Here is a 27987-nt window from a genome sequence, read left to right on the forward strand (position 1 = left end):
CTTACTGCACCTACTGCTACATTTTTTTATTATGCTATGTGTTTGTGTAGGACAGGCACAACGGCATTATTCAGATATTAGAAAATGTTAAAAGTGTGAATTTTTTCTGTGAAAATGTTTATTTACATACTTGTTTGGACCATCTTTAAAAGACTTGTCTACTTGGTATTTATGCAACACTGTCATTAAAACAGTAATCAAGAAAGGGCTCAACTTAGGAATTAATATTTAATTGTTTCTGTAGAATGTTGTTCACATATCATTTGTTGTGCTTCCTTGACATGGACGGAGTAGTTCCTTTATTTTCTGTTGGGGAACTGTGATAATGAACCTGTAGTTAAGCATTCATGAACACTTTTTCATTGCTTCTATCTGATAGAGTTCAGATTTGCACTTTTTTATTTTACTTAGTTTGTATGAAGTCTAGCTTTTCAGTACGTAGGTACTCAGTGACTAGAAAGATTTGGGATATTTCTAGAAAATAAAAGTAAATAAAAAACATAGAATATTTTTGATTGTTCTGTTAAGAAAATAAGGGTGGTAGACATGGTGTTAAAATGCAATGAATGAGATGCGATCAGATCCTAGAAACACAGAGGTGTTTCTCAGGTCCACTTAAGGATCCCACCTGGGTCCCTCAGCTATGAGCCCTGGCTTCAGTGAAAGAATATACTCCCAGGAAACGAGGCAAGGAGAAATTGAACCAGTCTGCGAGGTGAAAGTACTCTTTTACAGTCACCTTTGCCTCTTCTAATTCACTGTGCCATTCTAGGTTAGCAACATTTCAGCTCTACCATATCCTATTGTGCAAAAATCCCTCTCAGTTTTGACCAAGTAAGGATAACAGTGGCTAAATATATACTGTAGGGAAAGCACATTCTGTGGCTCAACACAAAGCCCTGGCTGCATCTTGAGAACATCTTGGGGTAAAACTTCAAGCAGAGGACAGATGAAACAGGCAGGCTGGATGGTTGAGGAGCTAGGACTGCATATGAGTTGCGTTGTGGAAAACCTGTTTTCCTTTCAGTCTGGAGAAAGTGTAATCTCTTCTGCAGTTAGAAGGGAGAATAGGTTATACCAACACTAAATGTTATCCATTCTCTGTATATCAAGTCAGAGTGTTACATGACAAATTATGGAAAAAATACAGAATATTAGGGAATCAGCTTTTTGTGAAGAAGAATTTTAGTAGATGGGTCCTAATAAGCGGCACTAATAAGATGAGAGCTGTAACTTGCTCTTGGGAAACTCCTTCCAATCAGTGTCATGGGTGCAGAAAATTACCAGCTTGGGATTCACAGCCTGCGACAATCCTTATGCTGTCTGTAGAGCTAGTAAAGACTCTTGCTGTATTTTCCATTTGGATTTGGAAAGTGTGAAGGGGTAGAGTTTCTGTGTCCTGGAAGTTATTGAACTGCAAGTCCACTGTGCAGACTTTCATATTTAGAAGATGCATTGTTAGCTGAATTAATTGTCAGTAGCAGTGTAGGGGGAAGGGCAACATCTTTTTTCTTACCTTGACTAAGTATGATTTAGAAGTGATGTTCAGATTAGAAGGGTGACTCCTGCTGGTAACATGGGATAGTGAATGAATCATATCTACTTCAGCTGTAATAAACGAAAACTAGTTTGACTTTGACCTCATGATGAAAGGACTTTTTGTTGGACTTTGCTTGCCCCAAATAAGGAAGTAGTCCATCAAGAACACAATCTTTCTCTAATGGTTTTGTACTGCAGAGATTTTTCTGTCTTTTTTAGGGGAGTGGGGGGCTTAGAAAAGAACAAGAACTGTAAAAATTTCTTTGACACTTCACCGGAATCTCAATCAGGTAAAGATTTAAAGAGAGAGAATGAAATAATCTTTGGGCAAAGAAAAAAATATTTAGGTACTGACAGAGCACTGAATTCCACCAATACTATGGCACTATTTTTATCTGTTTGGATTAGTCAATTTAACTTCAGACACAACCTGAATTTAAAATATTTACAACTTCAATTATAACAGTACTGTGTCTGTTTTCTTCACAGGTTTGCTGGTCCTCTGAAACATTTCAGAATGCCACTGGTAAAAAGGAACATAGACCCCAGGCACTTGTGCCACACAGCTCTGCCCCGAGGCATCAAGAATGAATTGGAATGTGTCACCAATATCTCCTTGGCAAATATTATCAGACAACTGAGTAGCCTAAGTAAGTACACTGTCTTAAAAGCTGTATTTAATATATTTTGCAGTCACAGTGTTTGAAGTACAAACACCTTTTCAAATTCTCAGTGGAAAATTGTCACTGGGTCTGGAATGTAGTGCTTTTGTGGGTAGCATCCAGCATGGATGTCTGTGAAAGAAAACTAGGAGCTTTTCTAGCAGCATGTCTTGAAACATTTCATCCATATATTTCTGTTACCGGTGGAATATGACAGGAAAAGATAGTTGGTAATTAATTAAGTTAGTAATTGCTAACCTTAGAGCAATTCTTGAGTAGGGAGTATGACTTAATGAGAAATGTATCACTGGTTGCTTAATTCTCTCAGCTTAAACCCTTGGTCATGTTGTGGTCATTCAGGAAAAAAGAGGAGTTGCCTTTTGAAATAGTAAACTCAGAAATGTAGTTATTATATGGTACTTAAAATAGTTAAAGATTTTTCTTCCTTCTTCTCTCTCTGTCAGCAATTGTACCCTTGGTGCACTTGAGAGGAGTGAATACTTCTCGAGCTGTGAAACTCTGAAGGAGATCTGCTGAAAAGCATGATCTCTGGCTTGTTTTTTCTTTAAGTTACAGCAACTTATTTAGTTGTCAGATGAACTAGCATGCTCACATTTTGAATTTCCAATAACACAAGTGCTTTTTAACCACTAGGACATCACTAAAACTACCAATACATTAAATATTTAAATGTGCATGTATATACATCTACAGTGTGAAAAGTCTTTCAGCTCCATCATTTGTTTAGAGTCACAGGTGATGTAGCCTAATTTGTTGATAGATTGATTTAATTATTAGTTTGATGATATGCTGTATGGTGAGTCTGTTGTGGCAGCCTTTCAAAGCTGTTAGGGTGCCATTAGGTGAATGACTTAATTGAGGACACTGAATTATGAAATTTAGACAGGAATGCTTACAGCACATAAATATGAACATTATTAATATAGCTGCAGCAACAAAGGAGAATAACTATTTGAATACTTTTCAGTGAACTAAAAGCATATCGTATCAGGATGCAGTATATGATCACCATCTGTGGTTTTGCTTCATTCTGCCAAAAGCCCTTCCCAGACTAGCTGCTCACGTACTAGCTTCCCCTTCCAAGTCACTCTTATTAATGTTGTATTAGTTTAGTTTAGTTTGCTTGTTTTAAAAATTCTTACTTGACTATAAGCTTCAACTGGGGGAATTTGCTTTTGTAGGTGGCATGCCAAATATCTATTTGGTATTTTTGTCTGGAAGTATTATTCGACCCTAAAAAAACCCAACAGTAACTTCTAACGTCATGGTCTCAGATTGACCTATTGAGATTCAGCTGCCTTTGCTATGTTCCCTTGGTACTCAGAGCTTGCTGCTTATGAGGAGGTCAGGATGAAGCAATACTAGAACAGAAAAAACTCAATTAAGGAAGAAAAAAGAAATTAAGAATATCCATTGAAGGCTTGCACTTTTGTTACATGGTTTGCCTAACATATAGCACAAACACTTGGAATGGAATGTAATCATTACTGTGTATAACTCCTCTTCCTAAAAGAGGAGTGGTTCTTCCCTGAAACATGCATTCATGTGTTTATACCAAGTTTTTATCTGATACTGTGTATGTTTAAAAAAAAAAAAAACAAAAAAACACCCAACTTTTTTTCCTACAATTAAAATAGAACATGTTTTACAAAATAGTCCTTATTTGTCAGCAGTTCTGAGGACTGTTCTTTAAAAATGGGGCTCATGTTACAAAGGTTTGGGTGAAAACATAAAATAAAAAATATAAAATGCTTGTGAAAGAATTTTGTTCCAGAATTCTTTTAGCTTTTCTGTCTGTTAATGCCAGGAGCAATACAAATTCAAAAATATTCAGGAGTTCTGGAATAGGAATTTTGTGTCTCATGCTTAAATCCAAATAACCAGTCTTCACTTGGTGTGTCACTGTTAGGGGTGTACAGCGAGGTCTGCTGACATGTGGATAAATTTTAGTAGTTGCCTGTGAGTCACAGCCAGCAGGCATGGTTTCACAGCAGTCCCCTGGCAACCAGCTTCTCTGCAGTCCTTCCCTTTTTGTTTTCCATGGATTATGTGTGTGTTTGAGAATCAGCCTTTAAGTTGTAGATGAAATGAGGCTTTACTCTGAGCGTGGAAACTGAGAGCTCTGATAGAGTTTCATTTCCTTTAAACTAAAGCAGCTTTTGCTTTTACTGGTAAAGTTATGCAAATTTAAATGAATGGTCTTTGACCTGATTAGCAATTAGTCATCTCTGCCTCTAAGATTTTTCATTTACTGACCCTCAAATAGAGGATCAATCTTCTGCCATTATGGTTATGATTCTCATAACCAGGCAATCTTAACCTTTATTTTGACATGAAATGGAGAAAGAGTGCTGTCATGGAATTGGAGCCTTCACTACTCTGAACAATACCAAAAGTCATTATTGAGGAAAAATAAGCATAGTTTTTCATGTAAGTCATTGGATCTCCATTCTTGGAGATATTAACAACTCAACTGGATTAGTCAAGCAGCTGGATCTAATTGGATCTGCTTTGCACAGGGTGCTAAACTAGGTGACTTCTGGAGATCATTTAATCTGAACAGGATTGTGTTTCCATGATCTTGGATACTACATTTAAATAGGATATGCAAGCAGAAACAATACATATGAAATGACAGGAATTCTGTTTTCCTGTGTTTCACTATAAAATTAAAAGGGCTTTACATCAGTATGTCAGTGCTAACTACCATGAGTCTCCATAGAAATTGAGAAACCTTTCATAGCTTATTTGATGTGCTGCTTCTAATTGTTCAATTTTAGAAATTTTTGACCTTTTAAAGAAGTAGCAATAAAAAGATGAAATATTTATTTCTGCTTTGAGTGATAGTCCTTGCCTTTATCCCTGGAACATGAAAACATGTCAGTCTGTCTTGATACAACATACAAAATTGCTGGTGAGTAATTGTTTTCCCCCTGTCTATTCCCAGTCTTTTCTTACTTCATAAAAGGATCTGTTTTCTGACAGCTTTTCTTAGCACTGTGGCAGAACAGAAACTCTCTGGACAGCAGCAACAGCTGTCTTAGTTTCCGAGCCATTCTTCCTTGTATTTCTTTCTTTCTAACAGTATCTGCTTTGAGGAAATGCTTACCTAATGCTTGCAGCAATATTGCACATACATTCGTTCTCCAGTTCTCTGTACGTTGGTGTATGTCAGCCCATAACATTCCCGCATACATGGAATACAACTGATAGCGTTGTGCAGCTGTGCCATTGTTAGAAGGCGGATAAATACTTCTCTTGTGTGATTGTAGCCTCCTCATTTTGTTCACAGCTATTGACCAATCTTGTTTTTCCTTTTATTCAGCTGTTCCATGGACACAGAATCTCGGTACCGCATAAGAAACCAAACTGATGGGGTTTGTTCTCGGCCCCAGTCTTTGACACCTCCATCTAGGGAGGAGAACATTTATCTTTTTGAGTATGTGCTTTTTATGAATATTTTTTTGTAGGCATTCAGACTAGGCCTTTTATTCAATCATAGCAAGATGGCATTCCCAATTTTTTCTTTTACCTCTGCATAACCAAAGAGAATGCTGCATAATTCTGCTAAGCTGGAGTGCCTTATATGTTAGAGAAAACAATTTTCACTTAACCTTTTGTGGCCTTTTCCCTCTTTTCTATCTTTTCTGTGTAGTATATCTATTTTTACCATGTTCTTCTAATTATTTATTTTCCTTGCCCCTTATTTGTTACCTTTCAGGAGTGAAAGCCTGACTTTGGAGAAAATTATTACTCCCCCTTATTTTTTTTTTTTCTGAGACATGCCTATTTTTTCTCTCTTGTTTTTTGCTTACTGTGCCTTCTCCAAAGACATTCTTTTTGTGAAAGACACTTTCTCTTATCTTGTGAGAAACACTTTTTCAGCTCAGTAAAACCTTTATTTTGTCATGGCTCAAGGTGTTAACATTCAGTCAATGGGAAGTATTTCTCCAGAAATACTTGGCCACAAGGTGTTGGGACTGCAACTAATTTTTAGAACCAGGCCTCTTGAGCTCAAAGACCAGCCTCTCTCTTCACCTTGTGTGGACAGCATCTTCAGCATATGTAAGGTTCCTGCATGCTGCATGACTGGAAGTAAGTCTCTGCAGCTAAAGCTTCAGTCTGTATTCCAGAAAGAGCAGAAGCCTTGTGTTGCATCTTGCCCTGCCAATCCTTCTTCTCAGTGTGTTCAGGAGGACATTCATTGTGAAATTTCATTAGTCACACCTCTTAATTCATTATTACTACAATTGCCAGGGAACACAGGAGAAAGTGTTCTTGTGCACAGGGGGGTAAGGAAACTGATAGACTTGAAAACCAAAGGCTAACTCAGCTTGAGAGCACCCCATCATCTCAAAATCTTCCATCTGATTTCTTGATGTTGTCTTTGCAGCAGTGGCAGTGTGATGCTGTTTTGTGTCGCTGAATGGTAATGAGAGGATGAGCAAGGTGTCAGTAAAGTTTTGTTGAAAGCAGGAAAATGTGTTAGCAGAAAAAAGTCCCACCTGTCATTAATTCCTTGCCTACATAAAGCAGTGAATTCAGGTTATGTTAGAAATGACAGGAAGAGCAAGACTTCCCTGTGAAATGATCATTAGCCCTGCTACTTTCCACATAAGTTCAGCTCTCAGCAGTCTCTTTCACAGATTTCTGAATACATAATGGCAATCTCTGCTAGTTTATTTGATAATGTCCTCAGTGGGTGGTAACAAATGATATCTCAGACTTCCACAGCTGAAGATTTTTGGAAGGCTGACTTTTTCTTTTTGGATGTCAACAAAGAAGCATCAGACCTGCTCTTGGTAAGGCCTTTAACAAAGTTTATTTGATACTTTTGATGCCCTGGTCAGGTTGTCCGATAAACATCTGGTTCAATTTTCCTGGCTAAAGGAATCAAGTTGTCTCCTCAGTACTCTGATACTCCTACTCTAATCCTTGTGGACTGCCCTCACACTTCCATAATGAAAGTTTCTAATTAGCATCAGTGTTATGTATTTAGTATGTAATTTTTCAGAGCTTGCTCAGCCATAACCAATGAGGTTCCCAAGGATCTACCAAGCTTCTTATCTCCAAATTCAGACTCCTAGCTTTTAGTCTGTTTCCTAATCACTGAGTTATGAGACTGAAATGATCCTTATGAGGAATAAGTCCAGACTTTCAAACTCAGATATATCTATTTTTTTTTCTAAAAAGTAAGTTATGTAGTGAAGATCTGAAGCTGAATCAACAGACTATGGATATGTTAAATTATATGTCAGAAATAATGGAGGAGGAAAAATGTATTGATAGACTTAGAATATCTTTCCTGTTTTGCTTTATAAAGGAACCTTGATTATATATTGTGAGTGGCTTATGTGGTAACTAATTATCCTGAGAGAATATTTTCCAATAAATACACTATATTGTGTAGAAAGGAACTATTCATCAGTGAATAATGTGATTTTCACTAGTGTAATTATATTCAGAAGGGAGTGGGACATGACAGGTTTTACAGCTACTCTTTTTCTGTACCTTTATTTTTTAGAAAATGTAGTGGACAAAAATATTGTATAGTGTGTGAAAAGGAATGAAATAATAGAAGTCAAGGAATGATAGTGCATGGGTGGGCAACAGGCTAAATTCTTTGAGACATTTTACCAATTTATTAATTTATTTTTTTTTAATTGCTGGACTCATCTTTTTAAACTAATAATATTTTGGGGTTTGTGTAATTCAATATATCAACATATTTACTAGTTTAATATCAATAACGTTATTATCATTTTAGTGACATAACCCTTCATTGTACTTTGTACTTAATGATGTCAGCACATATTTAATGTATTATGTATTTTTACAATTTAGTTCAATGATAAATGCGTTGGGTTAGATTTTAGGTTTGTAAATGTTAAAATATGCAAATACACACACACACACACCACTGAGCCCCTGATGTCTGAAAGATCACTTAAGGGCTAAGTTAATTAAGAACAATACTTCTGGCAAAATTGAACTCTTGTCTTGTTTTGAATGTCCTGCTTGCTGCATCTTGCACTGGCCTAAGTTTTTCCAGTCATCCTCTTGAATTTCAAAAAAATGATGCTGGTTTATGAGCACTATGTATGGTCAGTGTGTTTATCCAGGTAGCTACACCAAATTCAGACCACATTTCACAAAGGCTGCCAGTGCCAGCACTGGTCTGCAGGCTGCTGCCTCAGGTTGGGATGCAGTTAAAGGGTCTGTAACTCTTTTTCTTTAACAATGCAGAAGGATAGTAAAGAAGTGACTTCTTCCACAAGTCCTGGTTCAGGAATCATGTCCCAGTCTTTGTCTGAGAGCCTGTAACTAAATCTGTTGGTAACTGATCTAGTGTTGCAAAATGTTTTATTTAAATGGCCTTTCCTTAGGGTTTGCCAACAGATACAGCATTGAGAATGTTCAGGTGGATTTAAGGACTGGAATTCTGAGAGGACTGCTAGTGTGTGCCCTTATCTTTGGTGTGGTTCTAAGAATTTGAACAACACTATAATAAAGTCTTTGAAGATATCTCTTTGTCATGCTTTATTTAATTATCCTGAAATACTGTCCAGAACCTGATGTGGCAGCTGTGGTTGACTTCAATTCATCTGATATGTACCCAGTCCCTCAGAACAAGACAAAAACCCCCCATTTTTACCTTAGTATGCCTTCATTTTAGTATGTTTTATAATTAGCAATTATTCATTTATGGATAGAAGCCTGGGAGGCTGGACAGCATATATGCATTTATTAACATAAATGGTTAAGACATTATGGGGGGAAATTAGGAGATAAAACAACCTAGAAGGAACATTTGGTGAAAGCAAAGCACTGTAAAACTGATCAGTATTTTTTTTGACATTTTATAAACCATTGTACACTTACTGCCATGGTAATGTATGGAAATAGAGTGGATTATACATGTTTTGGTGGTTTTAATTTTAAAAAAATGAGGAAGACAGTAAGTAATATAATTTTTACTCTATTTTCAGTTAGTAGCTACTAGCTACTGTTCTCTTTTCAGCTCATAGGTCTGTTTTAAAAGCCAGAAAAATAATTGTTCAAAAATCCATCAAAGTGCATGCATGTTGTTGAGGGGAGGAAGGACAGAACATTGTTTCCAAGATATTTTATTTGTCTGTCACAAAAAAGGATACTGACTGACACCAGAGAGAGCATTCCTGTATTCCTTTCTTACTGAAGGTTTAACTGTGATCAGAGCCCTTTGATACATAAGGAAAAGTTATGAAAAGAATAATAAGGTGAATAATAAATTCCTTAATTAAAACTAAATAATAATGTATCTTCTTATTTAATTTTTTTAAGTGTTGTGTTAATAAAAATAAATGCCAAACAGGTTTTGCAAATACAGTAAAATAAGCTTTTCAGAGACATTGAATTAATTTAATTGCAGAAGTCTATATTGTCATTTAATTGAGTAGGCAAACAAGACTGCTGATCTTTCTGATCTGGTATTATGTATCCAGCTGAGAGCAGGATCCTAAGGCGTTAATATTTTAATTGTCATAGTGAACTGTTGTTCTCTTCATTGTACTGTGTGAAACAAGAGTAGAGTTCTTCAGCAGGCCCATAAGATTGTAAATTTTCTGAAGTGTTAATAATACTTTGGAATATTCATTGTGTATAATGGAATTAATTTTGCATTCTTACTCTTCTGACATATTACCTATAAATTACATATCACCTATAAATGACATAAATTACATGGAATGATATCAGCTTTGTTTACTAACATGCTTTTTTCTTACACTTTCTTTTCCTTCTTTGAGTTTGTGACACTTTGTTCAGTATTATCACCTGTAATTGTGTCCTTTGTAATCCATTCAGAACTGAAGATAGATTCCTATAGAATACACAGAGATGGCAACACAAATACCAGATTATGTGCGTTATGTATGTATTTATACCATATATGCTGTTCTTTGGAATGGCAATTGTACATTTCACAAAAAGCAAACATTTTGCTTTGCTAGAGGAAGCATTTGGTTAAATATACCTCTGGCTAAATAAAGAGACCACCAACACAGGGGTAGGTGGAGACATCATGGTTGGCATACTAATTCAAACACGACAGGTTGTTTTTAATGTATTTCCCATTTGAGGATTAGTGTTCATAAGCATAGGCAAATTATTCCTTGCAGTATGTTTGTGGTTGTATGCAATGTAATGAAAAGATTTCCAAGGCAGATTATTTGCAATTGGAGCTCATTAATGAGGTAGATGAATTTTAAGCCTGATGAAATGATACCGATAAAAACTTAGCCTCAAATACACCTATAAAAGGGAAGTTTCTGGATTTTAAAACCCTGCCCCTAAATTAATTTTTATTCTATACATGACATTTTATATTTGATTTTAATTTTAGTTTGTATGTTTCTGAATGTTAAGTGAGTTATCTAATTAAAATTAATATTTCTGAACATATTATCTGAAATGCATTACTTTTTTAATATCTGTGTATTAAAACTCCAATAATCTTGTTCTTAGTGGATCACAGTTTTAAGAAATTTCACTTGCTTCAGGTACAGGTTAAAGAACATAAGCTTTCAGAGTTTCAAGACATATGTTAGAAAGTCTAATGTTAGGCAAGTTGACAGCTGAGAAGACTTTTACTAACTTTCCATCCATATTTTTCTGTGGACTTGTGCTACAAGACAAATGAGTTTGCAGAATGGAAGTGCCTTTGATCTGCTTCTCACTGTGGCTATTATCAGTTGCTGCAAGAGTGAGAGCAGGATAGCATGTAGGATATTCCTACTAATCTCCCTGCTTCCAGCACTTTTCAGCCTGGACGCCTTTCCAGCCATCTGAGGTTTGTCTGTATTTCCTAATGCTCAGTGTGTTTCTTTTTCATGACTTTGTATCATTGGCAAACTTTTAATCTTGTTTTTTTTTCCCCAGGTAATTTACACGTATCTTAAATAACACAGATCCCAGCATAGAAACTTAGTAAAACTCACCTTTCTCAACTGTGAAGACTGGTGATTTACTCCCATGTCCTCTTTTGAGGAATTATTTATCTGTGCCATTTCATTTGTATGCCCCATCTGTTAAGTTTTCCCCAAACCATTTGATTAAGGACTTTCTAAGCTCTCTTGGAAATCTCAGTAGATCATAGCTCTCTATCTATGTGCTTCTAAACCATTCAGAGATTTCCCTTTACAAAAGCTGTCCTCCGTCTTCTGTCATGAGTCATCCAGATGTCTGCTGATTCAGTTCTTCATAATGATCTATACTAATTACTATGGATGTCAGGCTTGTAGGTCTCTAACTTTCAAGTTCTCAAGATGTTCCATGAAAAAAAAGCCTGAACCTTGTTGTTGTGAGTTTCAGCGCGTATAAGGAGATTTACAATTGTTCCTAATATTTGCTGATCAATTGTTCATTTAGTTTTGCAATTTTTATGTAGTCACTTCAGTTTCTTTGAGCCTCCCACAATGAGTTCTGGCATCAGGGTCTCTCCAGTTCTCTTCAGTGGATACCAGTGAGAAGTATAAAATTGGCTTGTCCACAGGGGTCTTGTCTTCTCTGTATTCCTTTATATTTTCATTGCCAGTCAGCTCTGCAGACTCCCTGGCAGGTTTTCTTATTCCTCATGTCTTTGAAGGAATATTTATTGTTAGTTTGCTAGTTGTTCCTCTTCTATTTTCTTCTTCTGTACATTTCTTCTGTACATATCCTCTTTTATATTCCATTATTTATAGTCATGTTAGTTTTCTATTGCTGTTACCTAAGTCTTAACAAATGGTATGTGCTGGCCTTCTGCTTACTCCACAGCATCTCTAAGTAGTTTCTGCAGTACCTGTAGGGATTTAATTTTTGTTCTTTTGATGTGTTTATATAAAAATGTCCTTGTTTTTATGTATACTTCCAGATGTGTTGCTCACCAAAGGCAGAATTTCCATAGCTATCCTTTCCTTTTTTAACTGTCAGAACTTGAGTGCAAAGCAGGTAGTTAGAAATTTGTGAGATTTATAATTCCAAAACCAACATAAGTGCAAAAACAGTACATGAATTGCTTATGCACGGTATCATAGAAGGTTTTGAAAGCTATCACATTTTATTTCAGAAGTGGGGCTACACATTCTGCTGTGTAATCTGGTGGGGTTTTTCCAGTGACATTGGCAGACTACTCAAATGGAGTCTTAAGAGCATTAGAAGCAGTATGTGGAGTACTCTGTAGAAGAGAAGTTCTTTACTGATCCTTTTCTCATAATATTTTAATCTCCTGCTCTTTTGTGCTAAAATGATGATATCCATTGATGTGAACAAAGGAGGGGTTTTTTTGTTGTTTGGGGTTTTTTTACTTCAGTGTAAATTAGTTAATTACTAGAATTTTGATCCTTCAAAGTAGGATTTATTATTTTACTGTGTATTTTTGAATTGGCTGGTTCTAATTTACCTGGTTGGGAATATCTGATCTTCCTTTTTTTTTTTTGTCAAGTTCTCCATTTCATGCTGTCCTTTACAGCAGGAGTGGAAGCTGTGCTTAATTTTGAGAACAGTGTTGAGGTAAATTTAAATATTAGTTATCGCTCAGACAGGAGCAGTTTCAGATGCTGGAAGTTGTCCTCTTAGAAATACCCACTAAGCTGTGCAGTCTAGTTCCATGCATATCAGCATAGTTAAATCATTTTATAGCAGCTGAATATCTGTCCTGTAATGTTTTAAATAATTTCATTTCTGATAGATAAGTTGTGTATTAAGTATTTAATTTCTATTTGCTTTTTTAAAGGACTCTTAATGGGCTCAGTAAGAACAGGTTGTTACAAGTGATACCCATGCATCTTAGAATTAGTTAATCAAAACAGTAAGAAATCATTTGCCTGTCTTGTGGTATGCTTGAATTTTATTTTTTTCCCCATGTTTCAGGTAAATATGCTGAAGATATATTTGGTGAACTTTTCAATGAAGCACACAGTTTCTCATTTAGAGTCAACTCCTTACAAGAACGTGTAGATCGCTTATCTGTCAGTGTTACACAACTCGACCCAAAGGAAGAGGAATGTAAGTTACCTCCTGCAAGGAGGATTTCTTATTTTCTCACTCAGACAGCTCTAATAGGTAAAATGGTAATAATAGTTTAATAGTTTAAATCACATTTACAAGAACACAGAACAAAGCATTATAAGAAAGGTCCATTTCTATTTCTGCTGCAGGTTTCTTTTATAGCCTTGAGCAACTTTCTGAGCTCAGCATTTTCATGGTTACTGAATGATACTAAGGAATTTACATAAAAATGGCTACAGGAGTATATGTCACTTCAATAGTGTTATGTATTTGGAATATTAATAATATTATGTAATATTATGTGAATGCCTGGAGATAAGTCTATACACTTTTTTAAACCTTTCTACTAATTCTCATGGAATGTAAACATTTGTTCAATGAGGATTTTTTGCATTTAACTTGTACCAGCTTACTTTCTGTACAATGTTACAGTTGTATAGCTTCATTTACTACTGTTGTAAAACCTCCTGAATTCTTTCTAAATAACTTTAAGTATTCTAAATATTGGTTAGCACTGAGAAAACAAATACTCTCAAAAGTCATCAGCTCATGCCTTTAAGATAGAATTTGTGTAGAATTTTAAAGGATGCCTAGGCTTTGTTTGACCACCTAATACATAAAAGCTCTTTTGCCTTCTTTGATAACTGTTGGTTGCATGTGGAACTGTGAAAAATCTTGTAACCCCAAACAATTTACAGTGTTCTGAACTATGTGGTTAAGACCTAGAAAGTAGAGGAGTATCCTATCATGAAAAGTAACTTCAGATTGTTTGTGGGATCCAATTTTAAACTGTAGAAAGCTGTTTCAGTTCCAAATGTCTAGATATAATAACTGTGTATTATTACATTGTGTGATTACAGTTGTATATACACAAAAAATGAAGTGTCAAACCAGGAGAGTGGTCTTCAGGCTGTCTTTGGTTATAGATGTCAAAATTTCTCCAGTAGCAAAATTAAGCAAAGGGAAATTTTGATTCTGTATTTCGTGTGACATTAATTTCAGAACAGGTTTTGAAAGACAGCTGTTCACAGCTAGTAGCAGATTTTCCACAAAATCATGACTTGCCTAGGGGAATTCTTACATTAACAGGATTTTCCAAGTCTCTTGATAACTGAGCATAAATCACCCCCATAAACCTCTTTTTCCAGTTGTTTTGGTTTAGCCTGGTAGGCAGTTAAGCAGCACACATCCACTTGCCCACCCCTGCTCCACAGTGGAAGGAGACAGTTGGGGGAAAAAAAAATTAATTAAATTCGTGGGTTGAGATAAAGATATTTTTATAGGACAGAAAAGGAAGGGAAAACATCCATAATAATATTAGAATATACAGAACAAGTGACGCACAATGCAATTGCTCATCACCTGCTGACTGATGCCCAGCCAGTTCCTGAGCAGCAGCCCAGCTCCCAGGCACCTTTCCCCCTGGGTTTATATTCTGAGCATGATACCATATGGTATGGAAGGTCTCTTTGGCCAGTTTGGATCAGCTGTCATGGCTGGGTCTCTTCCCAGCTCCTTGTGCCCCCCCATCCTGCTTGCTGGTAGGGTGGAGTTAGAAGCTGAAGAGTCCTTGACCACTGCTCAGCAACAACTGAGACAGCAGTGTGCTATCAGCATTATTCTCACCCTAAATCCCAAACACAGTACTATATCAGATACTAGGAAAAAAGGAAATCTCCTGCCCAAACCAGGGCATTTTTGCTATGATTGGATAATGATAAAAAACCCTTTCCATGTATGATAATAAATTGTCAGCAGTTGTAATCTTGTACAAACTGTAACACTCTGGAGTGTTAATGGAATTTCCACATTTACTCTTGACAGCCTAATTTTGGTTTAAATCTGAGGGGGAGGTACGTTGATATATCATATCTAATATGTTAATCAATCACATATCCAGAGATTGGAGAGACCATATTAAGCCATTGAGTTAAAGCATCCAGGGATCATACACAATAGCAAGATGGAAAATTGTACTGTCCTATGTAAAAGGCCTTTGACAAGTTTGGCTCTAGGTTTCAGGACCAAAAATCTGTAATGATTTGATGCTAGAGAATTGCTAGAAGTAGTTTTACATGGCGTGTAGTCCCCAATACACCATACCAACACATTTTCACAGACTTGTGCATGCTGTAGTGTTTGCTAAACTGTTTAGCTGAAGAAAGGTGCAGACACTGCAGTTAAGGAAACTGGGCTGGGAATAGGTCTGCACAGTGAAGTCCAGCATAGCTCAGGGTGACTTGAACCTGATCCTCTGGATTTGTGTCTGACACCGTAGAATAGCAGTGACTACTTGTACTTTAGAGGAGCACATGCAGTCCTCAGTGTCAGGAGCTGTTAAGTGACAGTTTTTATTAACCTAAGAATATCCAGTCCCTGAGCTGTACCCAGTGCTTCTTATTCATAAGCATCTGCCTGGAATGAGTCACCAGATGAGGACAATGGAGATGAGGAGATATTTGATATTCTATTTCCTTAAAAGTCAGGGATCAGGAAACATTTTTTTTCTTTCAGTATACTGTTTTGGGCTTGACTTTGTAAATCCATCACAAATAGTTTATGTTTAGTCCTAGTGTGGAATAGCATAGCTGAAGGATGAAAGTGAGGGAAAGGGAGGAATATCTGAATTTACCTTTTTTAACTCTCTGTGCAAGAATTAAGCAACTTTCAGTACTTCTACTCAGCTCACAGCATGAGTAAAATGGGATATACTTGTGAAATGAGTCTCATCTGCTCTTTGCCAGGAGGCAGTAATAGAAGATTTAATAGGTTCCTTTGGGCCCATGCTATTACACAAGAGAAAGAAATTAAGATTCATTTAAAGCTAAGTGGCATGAACAAAACCAGCTCAAGTCAGATTCACTAAACGAGGTGCAGATACTTGACAAGATGTTTCTGGTAGAGTCAGAGTGATAAAGAGCTCTGAATTTGTTCGAACAGTCTGTGTGTTTTCTCATTTTGAATTATTACAGTATCTCTGTGAAAGAATAAAATCAAGGTTAAGATTGTATCTTTAGGAACCTAACTCCTCATACACAATTTTTCTGTCATAGAAAAGTTGCTATGAACTTGGTTTGGTTTAAATTATTACATTGTTTTCAAATTCTTGATTTCTCAGTATCATTAATTTAATATTTTAGTAGATTTTAAAGAAATACTTTATTCTTGTCATATACATGTGGGTTTTTCCCCTCAGAAGATACCAAACTTGTATGCAGACAAAAAGAAATCCTCTGCTTTCTATCAGTAAACTCAACTTTATTTCAATTGTATGGGAAACCAGCCCATATGTATCCAAGAGTAATATTTGAGGCCCTTTTAGGACTGAGAAAACACATTCTTTCTATAAAGAAGGTTGACATCTGAACTAAGGTCGACAGCTTCACTAGCCCTGCAACATAAGGTGTCCTCATAGGTGAGAAAATAAATACTGAGTATAGTTTCTTTGCAACCATTTTCCATTTCAGTATTTACTTTTTAAGTAAAATGACAAACTGTCCATATATATATATACAAATTGTATAAGTAAAATAATATCTTTCTTAATTGATCAAATTTTTGTTAATTTAATTGTGCCTTTTAAGTGTGAAGTACCACTAAAAGTGAATAATGGCATAGCTGTAGAAAACTGACAATTTTGAAAAGAATATTGATTTTAACATTTATGTGGTTCTTTTTTGGAATGGTACATGGTACATCTCTCATGTATAATGTCATGAGGTATTGGAAAATAGTTTTGTATCACTCAGATATAAATAACATCAGGGCTGAAGGAAAATTCATAAACTAAAGAGTTTATCAGACCATTTTGGGATTAATTTACTGGTTCTTTCAATGTGAGCTGCCTAATTCTATTTAAATTTCAAACCAGAGAGGATTTTAATCTCAAAGGCAGCGTATCAAATTCTTGATTTCTATAGCATATTTGTTATAACTGTGACAAGCAAATTAAATAAACCTAGTGGCAGAAGTGCTGTGGGTGAGCAGCCTGGCAGCTTCAGGAAAGGAATCAAATAGAAGCCTACTGAAACAAAATTCACAACACTGCCTTTGAATACGTGTTCGTTGTTTTTCTAAACATTCTATAAATATTGCCCTGTCATTAGAACAATAGTAGTTCAGAAGTTTGGCTGGACTAATGCCAAAAACAGATTTGATGTTTTGCTGTGGGGAAAAAAAATAGCAAATTTGGTGGGGAGAAACCCAAAAAGCTTGGCAGATAATTGTGGTCTGTATATTGCTGGAAATGGGAGACTTGGTCAACTTTAAGGTTTGGATACTCAGCCCATTGTGAGACTTAGAAAGAAAGGGTAGTAAATCCCAGTTTAAGTGGCAGCTCACTGTCTTTAGCCTCTGAAAATTTTGCTGAGTATAAAAAAGTATAAATGTAATCAAAATTAAGAACAGGGAGCACATGAAAATTGTGTCATAATCTCCACATGTACTATATTAAGTGGAGAGTAACATTGTCAATTCATTCATTAGAAATTTTATCTTCAAAGGCAAATAAAGACTGTTAAATTACACAGCAGGTCACTTCCTTGCACATCTCTGCTTAAAAAAAGTTGGGTTTGAGTGTGTCTCCCTCTCAAAATTCTGAGCGGTGGGCTGGGCTTCAATTGCTCTCCATGTTCCTTCTCCAATTTTCTTAGGCCCTTGATTAAATTTATGGGTTATTTAGTAAGTAAATCAGTTTTAAATTAGTGTGTCCAAGGCTTAATAGTTCCATGATAAGACCATGATACTGGGTATTTTGTGTATAAAAAGACGGATTTGGACAAAATACCATTTGCTAAACAATGTGGTGGTTTTATTGAGACTCACCAGCAGATGCAGTGCTTGATGCCTGTGAGTAATTCACATCTTAACGGGGCTAGCTTGTTCTATGTGCTGCATTTAAAGCAGCTTCTGAGTCCTAAAATGATTGCTCTAATATTTACAACTTCTTTTTGTTTATCCGTAGTAGTTAAGCTACATATGTTCTATATCCAAAGAGTTCTTGAGTTGTTTAGGAATTTTTTAGAACAGTATTTCAGAAAATTTCTATTTCTTGTGTAGGGGACAAGCCCAAGAGTCATGTCTGATCTACAGAAATAATCTCTCCCCTTAGCAACTATCAAATCCACAGTCGAGTGTTCTGATGGTAGAGAAACCTAATATGTGTGCATTCTGATCATTGTTTAAATGGATAATCATTAAAAAAATAAAATGAGTAAGGTAGAAATCAGACTCTGAGATTGCAGTGTCTTTAGGAACTGAATCACACAAATCTTTACCTTCAGAGAATTTTCATCAGCACCACTCCCTACCAATTCATTTCCTTTAACGGGCAATTTACAACTAAGTTATTTGTTCAAGGGTATTGTTCTTTCCTCTTTGCACTTTTCAAATTGCTGGGTAAGATTTTGAACAGAGAAAGGGAATTGTGGGAAACCAAGTCTCTTGATTTGAATGAAATTTCCCCTAGTCATTTAGTTCTGCAGGGAGTCAGAGCTGTGATATTCAAGAGTTTACGGTCTTGAAACTTGCCAAGATGAAATTCTGCATAAAGTATTAAGAGAGCAGGTTTTTAAGAGGAATATATATGATTTATTTATTTACTATCTTTAGGAGAATAGCATTTTTTGGCCTAGAACCTAATCATAAATTGTGTAGTTGAGTGAGTGTAAACGAATAAAAGTAAAGCTAGTAACTTTTTTTCTTCTGGTGAAGTAAAATGTAGTATTTAACGTATTTGAAAAGTTAAAAGCAGTTACTTTCTGTCAGTGCACTGGTGTGCTCTACACCTGACTTTTACTACCAATTGGGGATTGCAATTTAATGAGATACTTGCCAAGAGCTAAAACATTATTTAGTAAACACATTACTAAACACAAAGATGTGCTTTTATTAAATTTTTGCTTCACCCCAAAAGAAACACAGCTATTGTATCTCATCACGGTGCAATATATATACCCTTTCCCGCCCCCAATTTGTTGTTGATTATAAGTAAAAATGGACTGGCATCACTTTTTCAAAACCAAGTGTACAAAAGGTTGACAGTTTAGCTTTCTAAAAGACAATTTTTGCTTATGCAGAAAATATTGTTGTGTGCAGAAGATTAGATTGGCTGATATAATACATCCTTTCATACAATCCAAACAACAGGCACAATAAAGACAAACAGGCATTTGTTTGGATTGTTGAATGAATCTTCAAATTAAATTGTGAATATCTCAACATTAAAGGAAATTATTTAAGACCCCGGTTTTTGTTAATTGCAGTTAACACAAGTGGTAGAGTAGATGGACATTCAGAAAAACATATCCATATCAAATTTAGGATCTTGGGCTCTACAAAAAGTTCTGGTGCTAGTTAGGAATTAAGCAACTGGAAGCATAAATTTGCCAGCATCGAGTCAAATGCCTGCAGCTTTTCTAACTCCTCCTTCAGCCGCTCGTCTCTTCTCACACCTGAATTCATACATCCAATTTGTCTGACCTGTCCCCTCTCAGTGCCAGTTTGTCAGTCAGCCAAAGCCGGGTGGCTGTGGCACCAGCCAGGTTTTCACATCTTCCCCCTGCTGAGGCTGTAAACCACGCAGGGCTTTTGTGCCTTGGCCAGCTGGCAAGCTGAACAAGTGGCTTTGTAAGCCAAACACAGCCCAGGATTACTCTGGGTATGCAACATGGGATTTACCTGATCCCTCTGCGTAGGCGAGTTATATCCATGTCATGGTTCTCTGTATTTTGCATGCCACATCCTTCCATTTCCTGAGCAATGCTGGCCTAATGTAGTCTGTTGTTTGGAATAATGGTGTGCTTTTCAGGGAATACCTGATGCAGGTTATCAGCATAGGAAATGCTGCTTGAAATTCTACACTTTATCTTCTCCATGAAGCCCTCTGCTGTGTATCTTAGGTTTAGAGAGAAAATTATTATGTTTATTGTTGGGGATAGATTGATTATCCTCTGGTGTGTTATACCCCTGTACATGTGTACAAAATGTAGGGTTTTAAGCAAGAAAAAGGAAGTTATGAATTTGGCTGTGCTTGCTCATTGAAGAGATGGAATGCTAATAAGGAGTTTGTAGAACAGTCTCAATAGTATGGTGTCACATATGCTGTGAGCATTTTAATATTAATCCAAAGTTATTTATTTATTTATTAGAATAAATTGATTAAGTTCATTGTCTTCTGAATGTACACAGGTTCAAAGAGATGTATACTAAGTTTTACTTTTGTTGGAAATGTCTCCAGTATATGACAGGCAGTTAGAAATCTTGCAGGATTGCCAAGCAACTCTGAGCAAGTACATTTGGTGTTATTTGTATAACCAACAACCCAAAGGAAAAGCAGCTGAAGTATAAAAAGATCTAAGACTTAAATTTTTAGATGAGGTAAACCTCAGTTATTCTAACTGAACTTTTGCCAGCTAATAACAACCTGTACTGCATGACAGGTACAAAATATATAGGGTTATTTATGACTGCAAAAATACCTACAGAAATTGAGACTCCTAGCTGACATTTAGACATTATAATACTTCTTTCACGCACTTAAAAAGCCTTCTGAGCAGCTAATTAAAGCTATTAAAAAGAATAAAAGACACTGTGATGAATTAGAACCTAAGGGTAAAAAGGAGGAAACTTCTCCAGGAATACACAACCTTGCCAAGTGTAATAAACTTCAAAAGCCAAGCTGAAAAGCAAATAAATCCCATCTTCAGCCTCACAAAGGATGTTGCCAATATGCTTAGGTAAGAAGACAGAACATTCCAGGAACTACATGCCTTCTGGAAAAAATCCTGCCTTCTGCCCCTTTGTGATCACACAGAAGAAGTCCAGCTTGGTGTGTGTACACATCTGTGTGTGTACACTTGTATGTGTTACAGGAACCCAAGTAAAAAACAGTTTTCAGCTTAAACAGGTTTTTCTTTAAATTGTTGCCATAGGCCCAAGTAATAGTGGGGCAGAGGTAGAGTTGTCTTCTCATGTTGCATAAGGGGGCATTACTACCAACCTGTTTCTATAAAATAAACATAATTATTTATAGATAGAATGTATGTACTGAAAATACTCTTTGCTACTACGTCAGAAAACTGTTTTCAGTATTGTTTGTGATTTAAAAAAAAGAGCACAAATTAATGAAAAGATCTGCTGCTTTATCTAATGGAAGTCTCATGATGGTTAAAAAGGTAGCTTTGAGGCACACCTGGACTTCACAGGTGCGGTAACTGAAGACCAGGGAGGGAGAGAAATATGAGACTAAATAGGTATACTGTTTCCAGAATTAAAAGTGCAAAGCTTATCAGTTGTGGTCACTTTTCCATTAATCTCTATCTAAATTTTAATGCAATAGAAAAAACTCTTGAAATTGAGAAAGATATGTAGGCTTTTCCAGGAGACGTTAAAAATAGTTGAAATCCCTGTTGTGTTGTGTTCATGCAGTATTGTTTTCCTTTGGATCTTGCATAAAGGTAATGGATTATTCCTAATGACTGTGCTGAAAAGTCAAGGTGGCTCTGAATTAGACAGAGGAGGCTCATGTTGATTAAACAGATTAAAAAGCATTTGACTATTTTCATGTGTTGGAACATGGAATCACCTCCCATTAAAGCCCATTGATCTCAGTAGCACAAGCTTAAGTGATTTGCTGATTTGGCATCTAACTGGGCCCTCAGTGGAACTGCTGCCTACATGGAAGGAATGCAAAGTTTGGCTTGCTGATGCCATAAGTATGAAATCTATACCTCAAGATAGAGAGCAGTTTTTAGTAGCAAAAGGATTGTGGAGTTGGTAAATGTCATTAATTACTTCTGAACAATCAAATGATATTTTACAGCTACTGTATGCAATTTGTTGAACTACTTAGGAGGGACAGAGTTCTGATATCTATTTAGGTGAGAAAAATTTCCTGTGAAGCTAAATAGAGGGTAATGTGCTAGAATATTACAGCCATGTTTTTCACAGTCTGACAATATCTTGCCATGGCGATAGTGCTAGATGAATCTGTACTTGTGTAAGATGCCCAAGATGCAAGCAGTAGTACTTCATATTTTAACCAACATTAGGCAATTCAGATTAATCCAAGCAAAATTTATCTGGTTGGATTTTATTAAATGGCAATATCCCCTTTCAGTGTCACTGCAGGACATTACAATGAGAAAAGCTTTCCGGAGTTCCACAATTCAAGACCAACAGCTGTTTGACCGCAAAACTCTGCCAATTCCTTTGCAAGAAACTTACGACATCTGTGAACAGCCTCCTCCACTTAACATTCTCACCCCTTACAGGTTAGTAAAACAAAATTAATCAAAAACAATTACTAGCTTATTTTGTATGATAGAGAGGTTCCCATATATATATATGATACAGTGTGAGCACCTTGCTCACACTGAGTAGCACTTGAATATTTAAGGAACCAGACTAGAAAACTGTGAAGCTGCTGGAGGATTGAAAGCAATGGAAGACATTATAAGCATTAAAACTTTACTCCATTTTACTCAAATCTTAACTCAGTGTAATATGGTAGGAAAAAGTAATTTTTATTTTGTGTATTTATTAAATCATATAATGTACTTGGATGTGAAATGAAGAAATTAAACAGGTAAGTGTGTAGAAAGAAGGATCTTTAATGGAAATGAATGTTGTTTGCTGTCCCAGAGATTTTTGAGTCACCAACTGAACATGAGCAGCCATACAAATTTGCTCAGTATCTTAACAGCAAGATTTGAGCTACTGGAGTGAGAGTTTTCTGATGTATGAGGTTCCTTTTTTTGTCTGGGCTTGTGTTAAAGTTATCTTTCTAAAATTAGGACCTTGAATGTCAGAAAGATAGTAAAAAGTGATGGTGCAGGAAGTCAATGATCATCTCTTTGGTGTTCCTCAGTAAAACATTTCAGGGTCTGAGATACTATATATTTCTTAATATGCCCTTGCTTTGTCTTAATGTTTGGATTCATGTCTTGTCAAACAACTAGTATGCTGTTTGTGTCACTGTGTTTCAGAGATGATGGAAAAGAGGGTTTGAAGTTCTATACCAATCCTTCATATTTCTTTGATCTGTGGAAGGAAAAGATGTTGCAGGACACCGAGGACAAAAGAAAAGAAAAGAGGAAGCAGAAGGTACATATGTTAACTTTATATGGCTTTTCTTTGTTTCTTCCTAGAAAGGGTTTCCTTGCAGATATGCTACTTAAATAACAGTTCAGACTTTGACAGAGTCACCTTTATTCAACTAAAGCTACCTGTATTCATTCAGTTCCATCAACTTTAACAATTTAATCATAATATTAGTAGCAGTAAAATGATGTAGAAGGACTTACAGCTTTCATGCTGTCCTGACATAACAACTTTTGCCAAACTTCTAAGTATTCTAGCAATGACTCAGAAAGGAGGACTACAGTGGGAATAAAGGATTTCACTTGAACGTTTACTTGTAAGACAAAATTTTGACAATCTTACAGGTGAAAAAGCTTGAGAGACATTGTAATAGATATGTTTAAACTAGAAAGAAATTAGTAGGAATAAAACACTTTGCTTATATTTTCTTAAAATTAAATATGCACTTTTGCAAAAAGTACTGCTACTTTTTTGTTTGACCAATTCTGTATACTTCATACATAGTAGAGAGAGTATATATGAGTGTCAGATTGATAATTTGATTTCAGACTTAGAATAAAAAACTACTTAAACAGGTAATTTTTCTCTGTATTACTCAGGTACTTATCCACTAGACTGATGTTTCTGGCTCTTACGAGTCTTCTTGGTCTACGTATTATGTTTAGCCTGAAAGCAAATTTTTCTTGCATTTTAAATGGGATTGGTTTTCATAATTTTGTGACTGATGTCTATATGCAAGTAATTAAAAAACACTGTCTCAGTTGTCAGTTTTGTTTGCACAACTCTCTTACAGCAGAAAAATCTAGATCGCCCTCATGAACCAGAGAAAGTGCCAAGGGCACCTCATGACAGACGGAGAGAGTGGCAGAAGTTAGCCCAGGGTCCAGAGCTTGCAGAAGATGATGCTAACCTCTTACACAAGCACATTGAAGTTGCTAATGGCCCAGCTTCACATTTTGAATCAAGGTTTCTTTTTGTTTTTTCTATCCTTTATGAAGCGTATTTGTACTGCGTAGTGAACACGCGTGAAAAATGGTCAGTGATGAGATGCTACTACTCCACTTGAAATGCACTGGAAATCACTAATTTAGCCTAACCAAAGCTCAGTTTTAAAATTCTTCGTGGGTCCTTAAAGCAGTAGTTACTATGTTGTTATCTTTAAGGGTAGCATGTATCCTCGTTGTATCCTTGAGGATGTGCTGTCCTGTGCAGCTTGAGGAAGGTGTAGTGTCACTGCTGCAAACTTGCACCCAGGTGTGTCACTACATTCCAGTCCTGACCTACAAAATCCCTATTATTCCAGCCTCTTGATTTTTCTTAAGCAGACACTGCCAAGACTATATCATGTGTGTAAGGTGAACAAACGCCCTCTTGGAACTCAAATGAGAATGCTGAGCTTCTCTTTACTCTTGAACAAACCCATTATTTGATTGACATTTCTGGTTATAGCCTATTACAAAATCCAACCTGTTGAATTCTCATTTCACAGCACGTATTTGCTGGTGGCTAAAAGTAGCATTTCACATGGTAAACACCTGCTGTGCTTATGCTTCTGGTCTTGGTGCAAAATCAAGTCCTTTTTACCAGCCAAGAAATATCTGATAGCAAAGAGGGCTGACAAGTAATGTTAGGACATTTGGGGGTATATTTTTGGTTTGGGGGTTTGGAGTAATGTATTTTGTTTTTTGGTTTTTTTTTTAATTAAAAAATAGTCATTGTCCTCCCAAAAACTGGTGAATTTTTTCCTCTATCTTTCTGTGGTCAAAAGCACAGCATAAGAGAGCATTTTGTTTGGCTTTGTAAGGCCTTCGAACAAGCTCAGTAGTGATGGTGAGTAATTATGACAACTCTAGGAAAGAGTGTTGCCTGAAAAGTAGAAAGACCTGCTTGTAAAAAATTTAGCTCCATTCAGAATGTGAAAATGCTTTTAATCCGTTTCACTCAGTGGGGCACAAGTTAAGTTATGGTGATTAGCATTTTTCTAGGAACAGTTTTATAGTATCTCTGTAAACTGCTGTGTCAAGTCATTGGCAGAAACATCTGCTTTCCTGCTGTCCTTTTGTTGTGTTGTATGTTGGGTTCCACTTTAGACATGCTTGTTTTATATCCAGGACCCTGGCCCAAACCTTGATTATCTCATTACTATAATGCCTTTATTAATAATGCTGAAGTGCTTGGGAGCAGTGCATGTGCAGAACATGTTGTTCAGATACAAAACAGCACCATGCTTTCAAATACATGAGGAAGATTTTTCACCCCTGAAGAATTTAATAGGCTTAGATACTATAGTGGTGGCAGTATGTAGAAATGTAGAGTGTTGCTCTGCTTGTTGGAAAGTGTTCTACAAACACTTTTGCTCTGAATTTAATAGAGGTTTTTTAAAATAAAAACCTGTAATTGAATAGTTAATTAAAATTTACTAACTGATCAGGTCCTTGAGGTATGTCAAAAGTTTTCAGTAACAAGCTGAATCATCTTTATTTACTGCTACTACTCAATAATAGCTATTGATTAAGTCCTATGTCTATTAAAGCAGTGAGTTCTCTGTATATATTCAGATAAAGATCCTTTGACAGAAGTTCAGATAAATTATTCCATAGTAAATTCTACCATTCTAACATCGATGGATGTTTCATGAATGTTATGAAAGAATAGTTCTGGTTGTATTGCTGTGTTTATTTAACTCAAAATAATGTGACTAATAAACACTAAGGTCACACACATACTGTAGAAACTATCTGATATACCTGTCAAAATCAAACCCTTGAGCTGCTAGAAGTAATAACAGGGAGAGTGGGATAAATCATTGAAAAGCCACACTGTATAATATGCAACACTAGAGGAGAGAAGATTCTTGTATTCAGAAGTCAGACTGAAGTACAGAGCAGTAGCTGAGGGCACTAATACTTCCTCCTGCTAAAGGTGAAGTTGGATCATTTCTCCCTGATTTTCTACAGATCTCAAGCATACGTGGACCACATCGATGGATCGTATTCCCTCTCTGCATTGCCCTACAGCCAGATGTCTGAGCTCCTGAACAGAGCCGAGGAGCGCGTGCTGGTCAGGCCCCACGAGCCGCCGCCGCCGCCTCCCATGCACGGAGCCGCCGAAGCGAAGCCTGTGCCTCCCTGCGTTAGGTACGAGCCAGAAAAGCCACATGCAGATCTATTGGGGCTGGTTTTATTTTCTACCACCCCACTAATAGTTGTGAGAGTTATTTCTGTACTGCCCAGAAATCCCAGGGGCTATGGCAGCCCACAGCCCCAGCGTTCCCGCAGGAACAGGGCCACCAGGAGCTGGATGGGAAGGCTGACATCTAAACCCATGGAGTGCTCTGGTGGAGACAGGCCTCAGCTTGCCATTGATACTGTGACCATGTTGCCTTCTGAGTTTAATGGCAAGACAAATAACTCTATGGAAAACGTTTCCATTTGGCTGGCGTTTCAGGATGTAGCTTTGGAGATTTGGAAAGCTGAGCTGTGTTTCAGCCTACATGAAAGGAAGAATATATCACAGTAAGACAGTCAGCTGTCAAAACTATATATTTGTCACATTTGCTAAATTGCAAGTGCTTCCTTCTCCTGAAGTGTTTTTATTTTCTGTTTCTTTCTACCTTTTCAGAAATGAATACATACATAGAATATTTTCTAGAAGTGAAAATTTCTTTGTCATTCCCCTTTTTTTTATACCAAAAGTCTTACTTTATGGTCAGGTACATGCAACTTAGAATAGAGGACAGTTAATTCAGATGGGGTTATTACATCAGCAAGATGTTAGTCTCTTGAAAATAATGATTTTTACTCCTTAGGAGATCATACACAAAAATGCATAACCCTGCAGATTAATTTACCACAACAGTTTGAAGAAATCCTCCAGTGGCCTTTTAGGAAAATAAGTTTACTGTTCTTTCTTTTTTTCTTCAGTTCACCTATTCATTGTCCTATAATGAGTATCTACCATATAACTGTACCTCTCTGAATGCAGTATTGATGACCTTTGATATTAGTCTCACTCATTTTGTCATCACACCTTAAATATATATTTCAAATTTACATGTCCTCATGGTTTGCATTATTTTGTTTTGGTTTTAAAGTTCTGTAAATAAAAAGTGTTAATCAACAGCTAGTTCCCTGACTTGAGAAAAATAATTTGGATTTACTTAGGGACAACAGGGAAGAATTATACTAGTATAGGAAACGTTTGATAAAGCTGCAGGTACATTGTATAAGAACACAAATTTGGCTAATAGCTGAATTTGAGCAGAGGTCTTTTGGAAACCTGATGCATGCTCCATACCAAAAATTAGATTTCTTTGTTTATGAGTGTGGACAAACACCCTGAAGTCATCATAGTATATAATGCTCTTTAATGCCCAGGTTTCAATGTTCCCAAGTTGCAGAAGTGAATGTATTACTATTTTTTCCACTCTCTAGCTCTAATAACTTTGTTATTTTATTGGATGTTGCAGTTCTACTCCTGGCTTGGTAGAAAATCGTCCTCAGTCACCAGCAACAGGCAGAACACCGGTGTTTGTGAGCCCCACTCCTCCTCCTCCACCACCACCACCTCTTCCATCTGCTTTGTCGACTTCATCATTAAGAGCTGCAATGACTTCCACCCCTCCACCCCCAGTCCC

At 36.5% G+C, this 27987-nt stretch overlaps 1 protein-coding gene across 1 annotated transcript in view; it reads left to right on the forward strand.

Annotated features, from left to right (window-relative positions):
* The first annotated feature begins 2028 nt into the window (after positions 1-2028).
* WASF1 (WASP family member 1) overlaps positions 2029-27987 on the forward strand; it is a 28897-nt gene continuing 2938 nt past the window's right edge. Inside the window, exons 1-7 of the mRNA XM_019006103.1 lie at positions 2029-2189; positions 13113-13247; positions 22369-22522; positions 23237-23354; positions 24145-24317; positions 26309-26488; positions 27820-27987. Coding sequence (XP_018861648.1) covers positions 2057-2189; positions 13113-13247; positions 22369-22522; positions 23237-23354; positions 24145-24317; positions 26309-26488; positions 27820-27987 — 1061 coding nt within the window. The 5' untranslated portion in view covers positions 2029-2056. The remainder of the gene's footprint in view (positions 2190-13112; positions 13248-22368; positions 22523-23236; positions 23355-24144; positions 24318-26308; positions 26489-27819) is intronic.

The sequence above is a fragment of the Parus major genome, chromosome 3 (genome assembly GCF_001522545.3).
Source record: "Parus major isolate Abel chromosome 3, Parus_major1.1, whole genome shotgun sequence".
Taxonomy (NCBI): Eukaryota; Metazoa; Chordata; class Aves; order Passeriformes; family Paridae; genus Parus; species Parus major.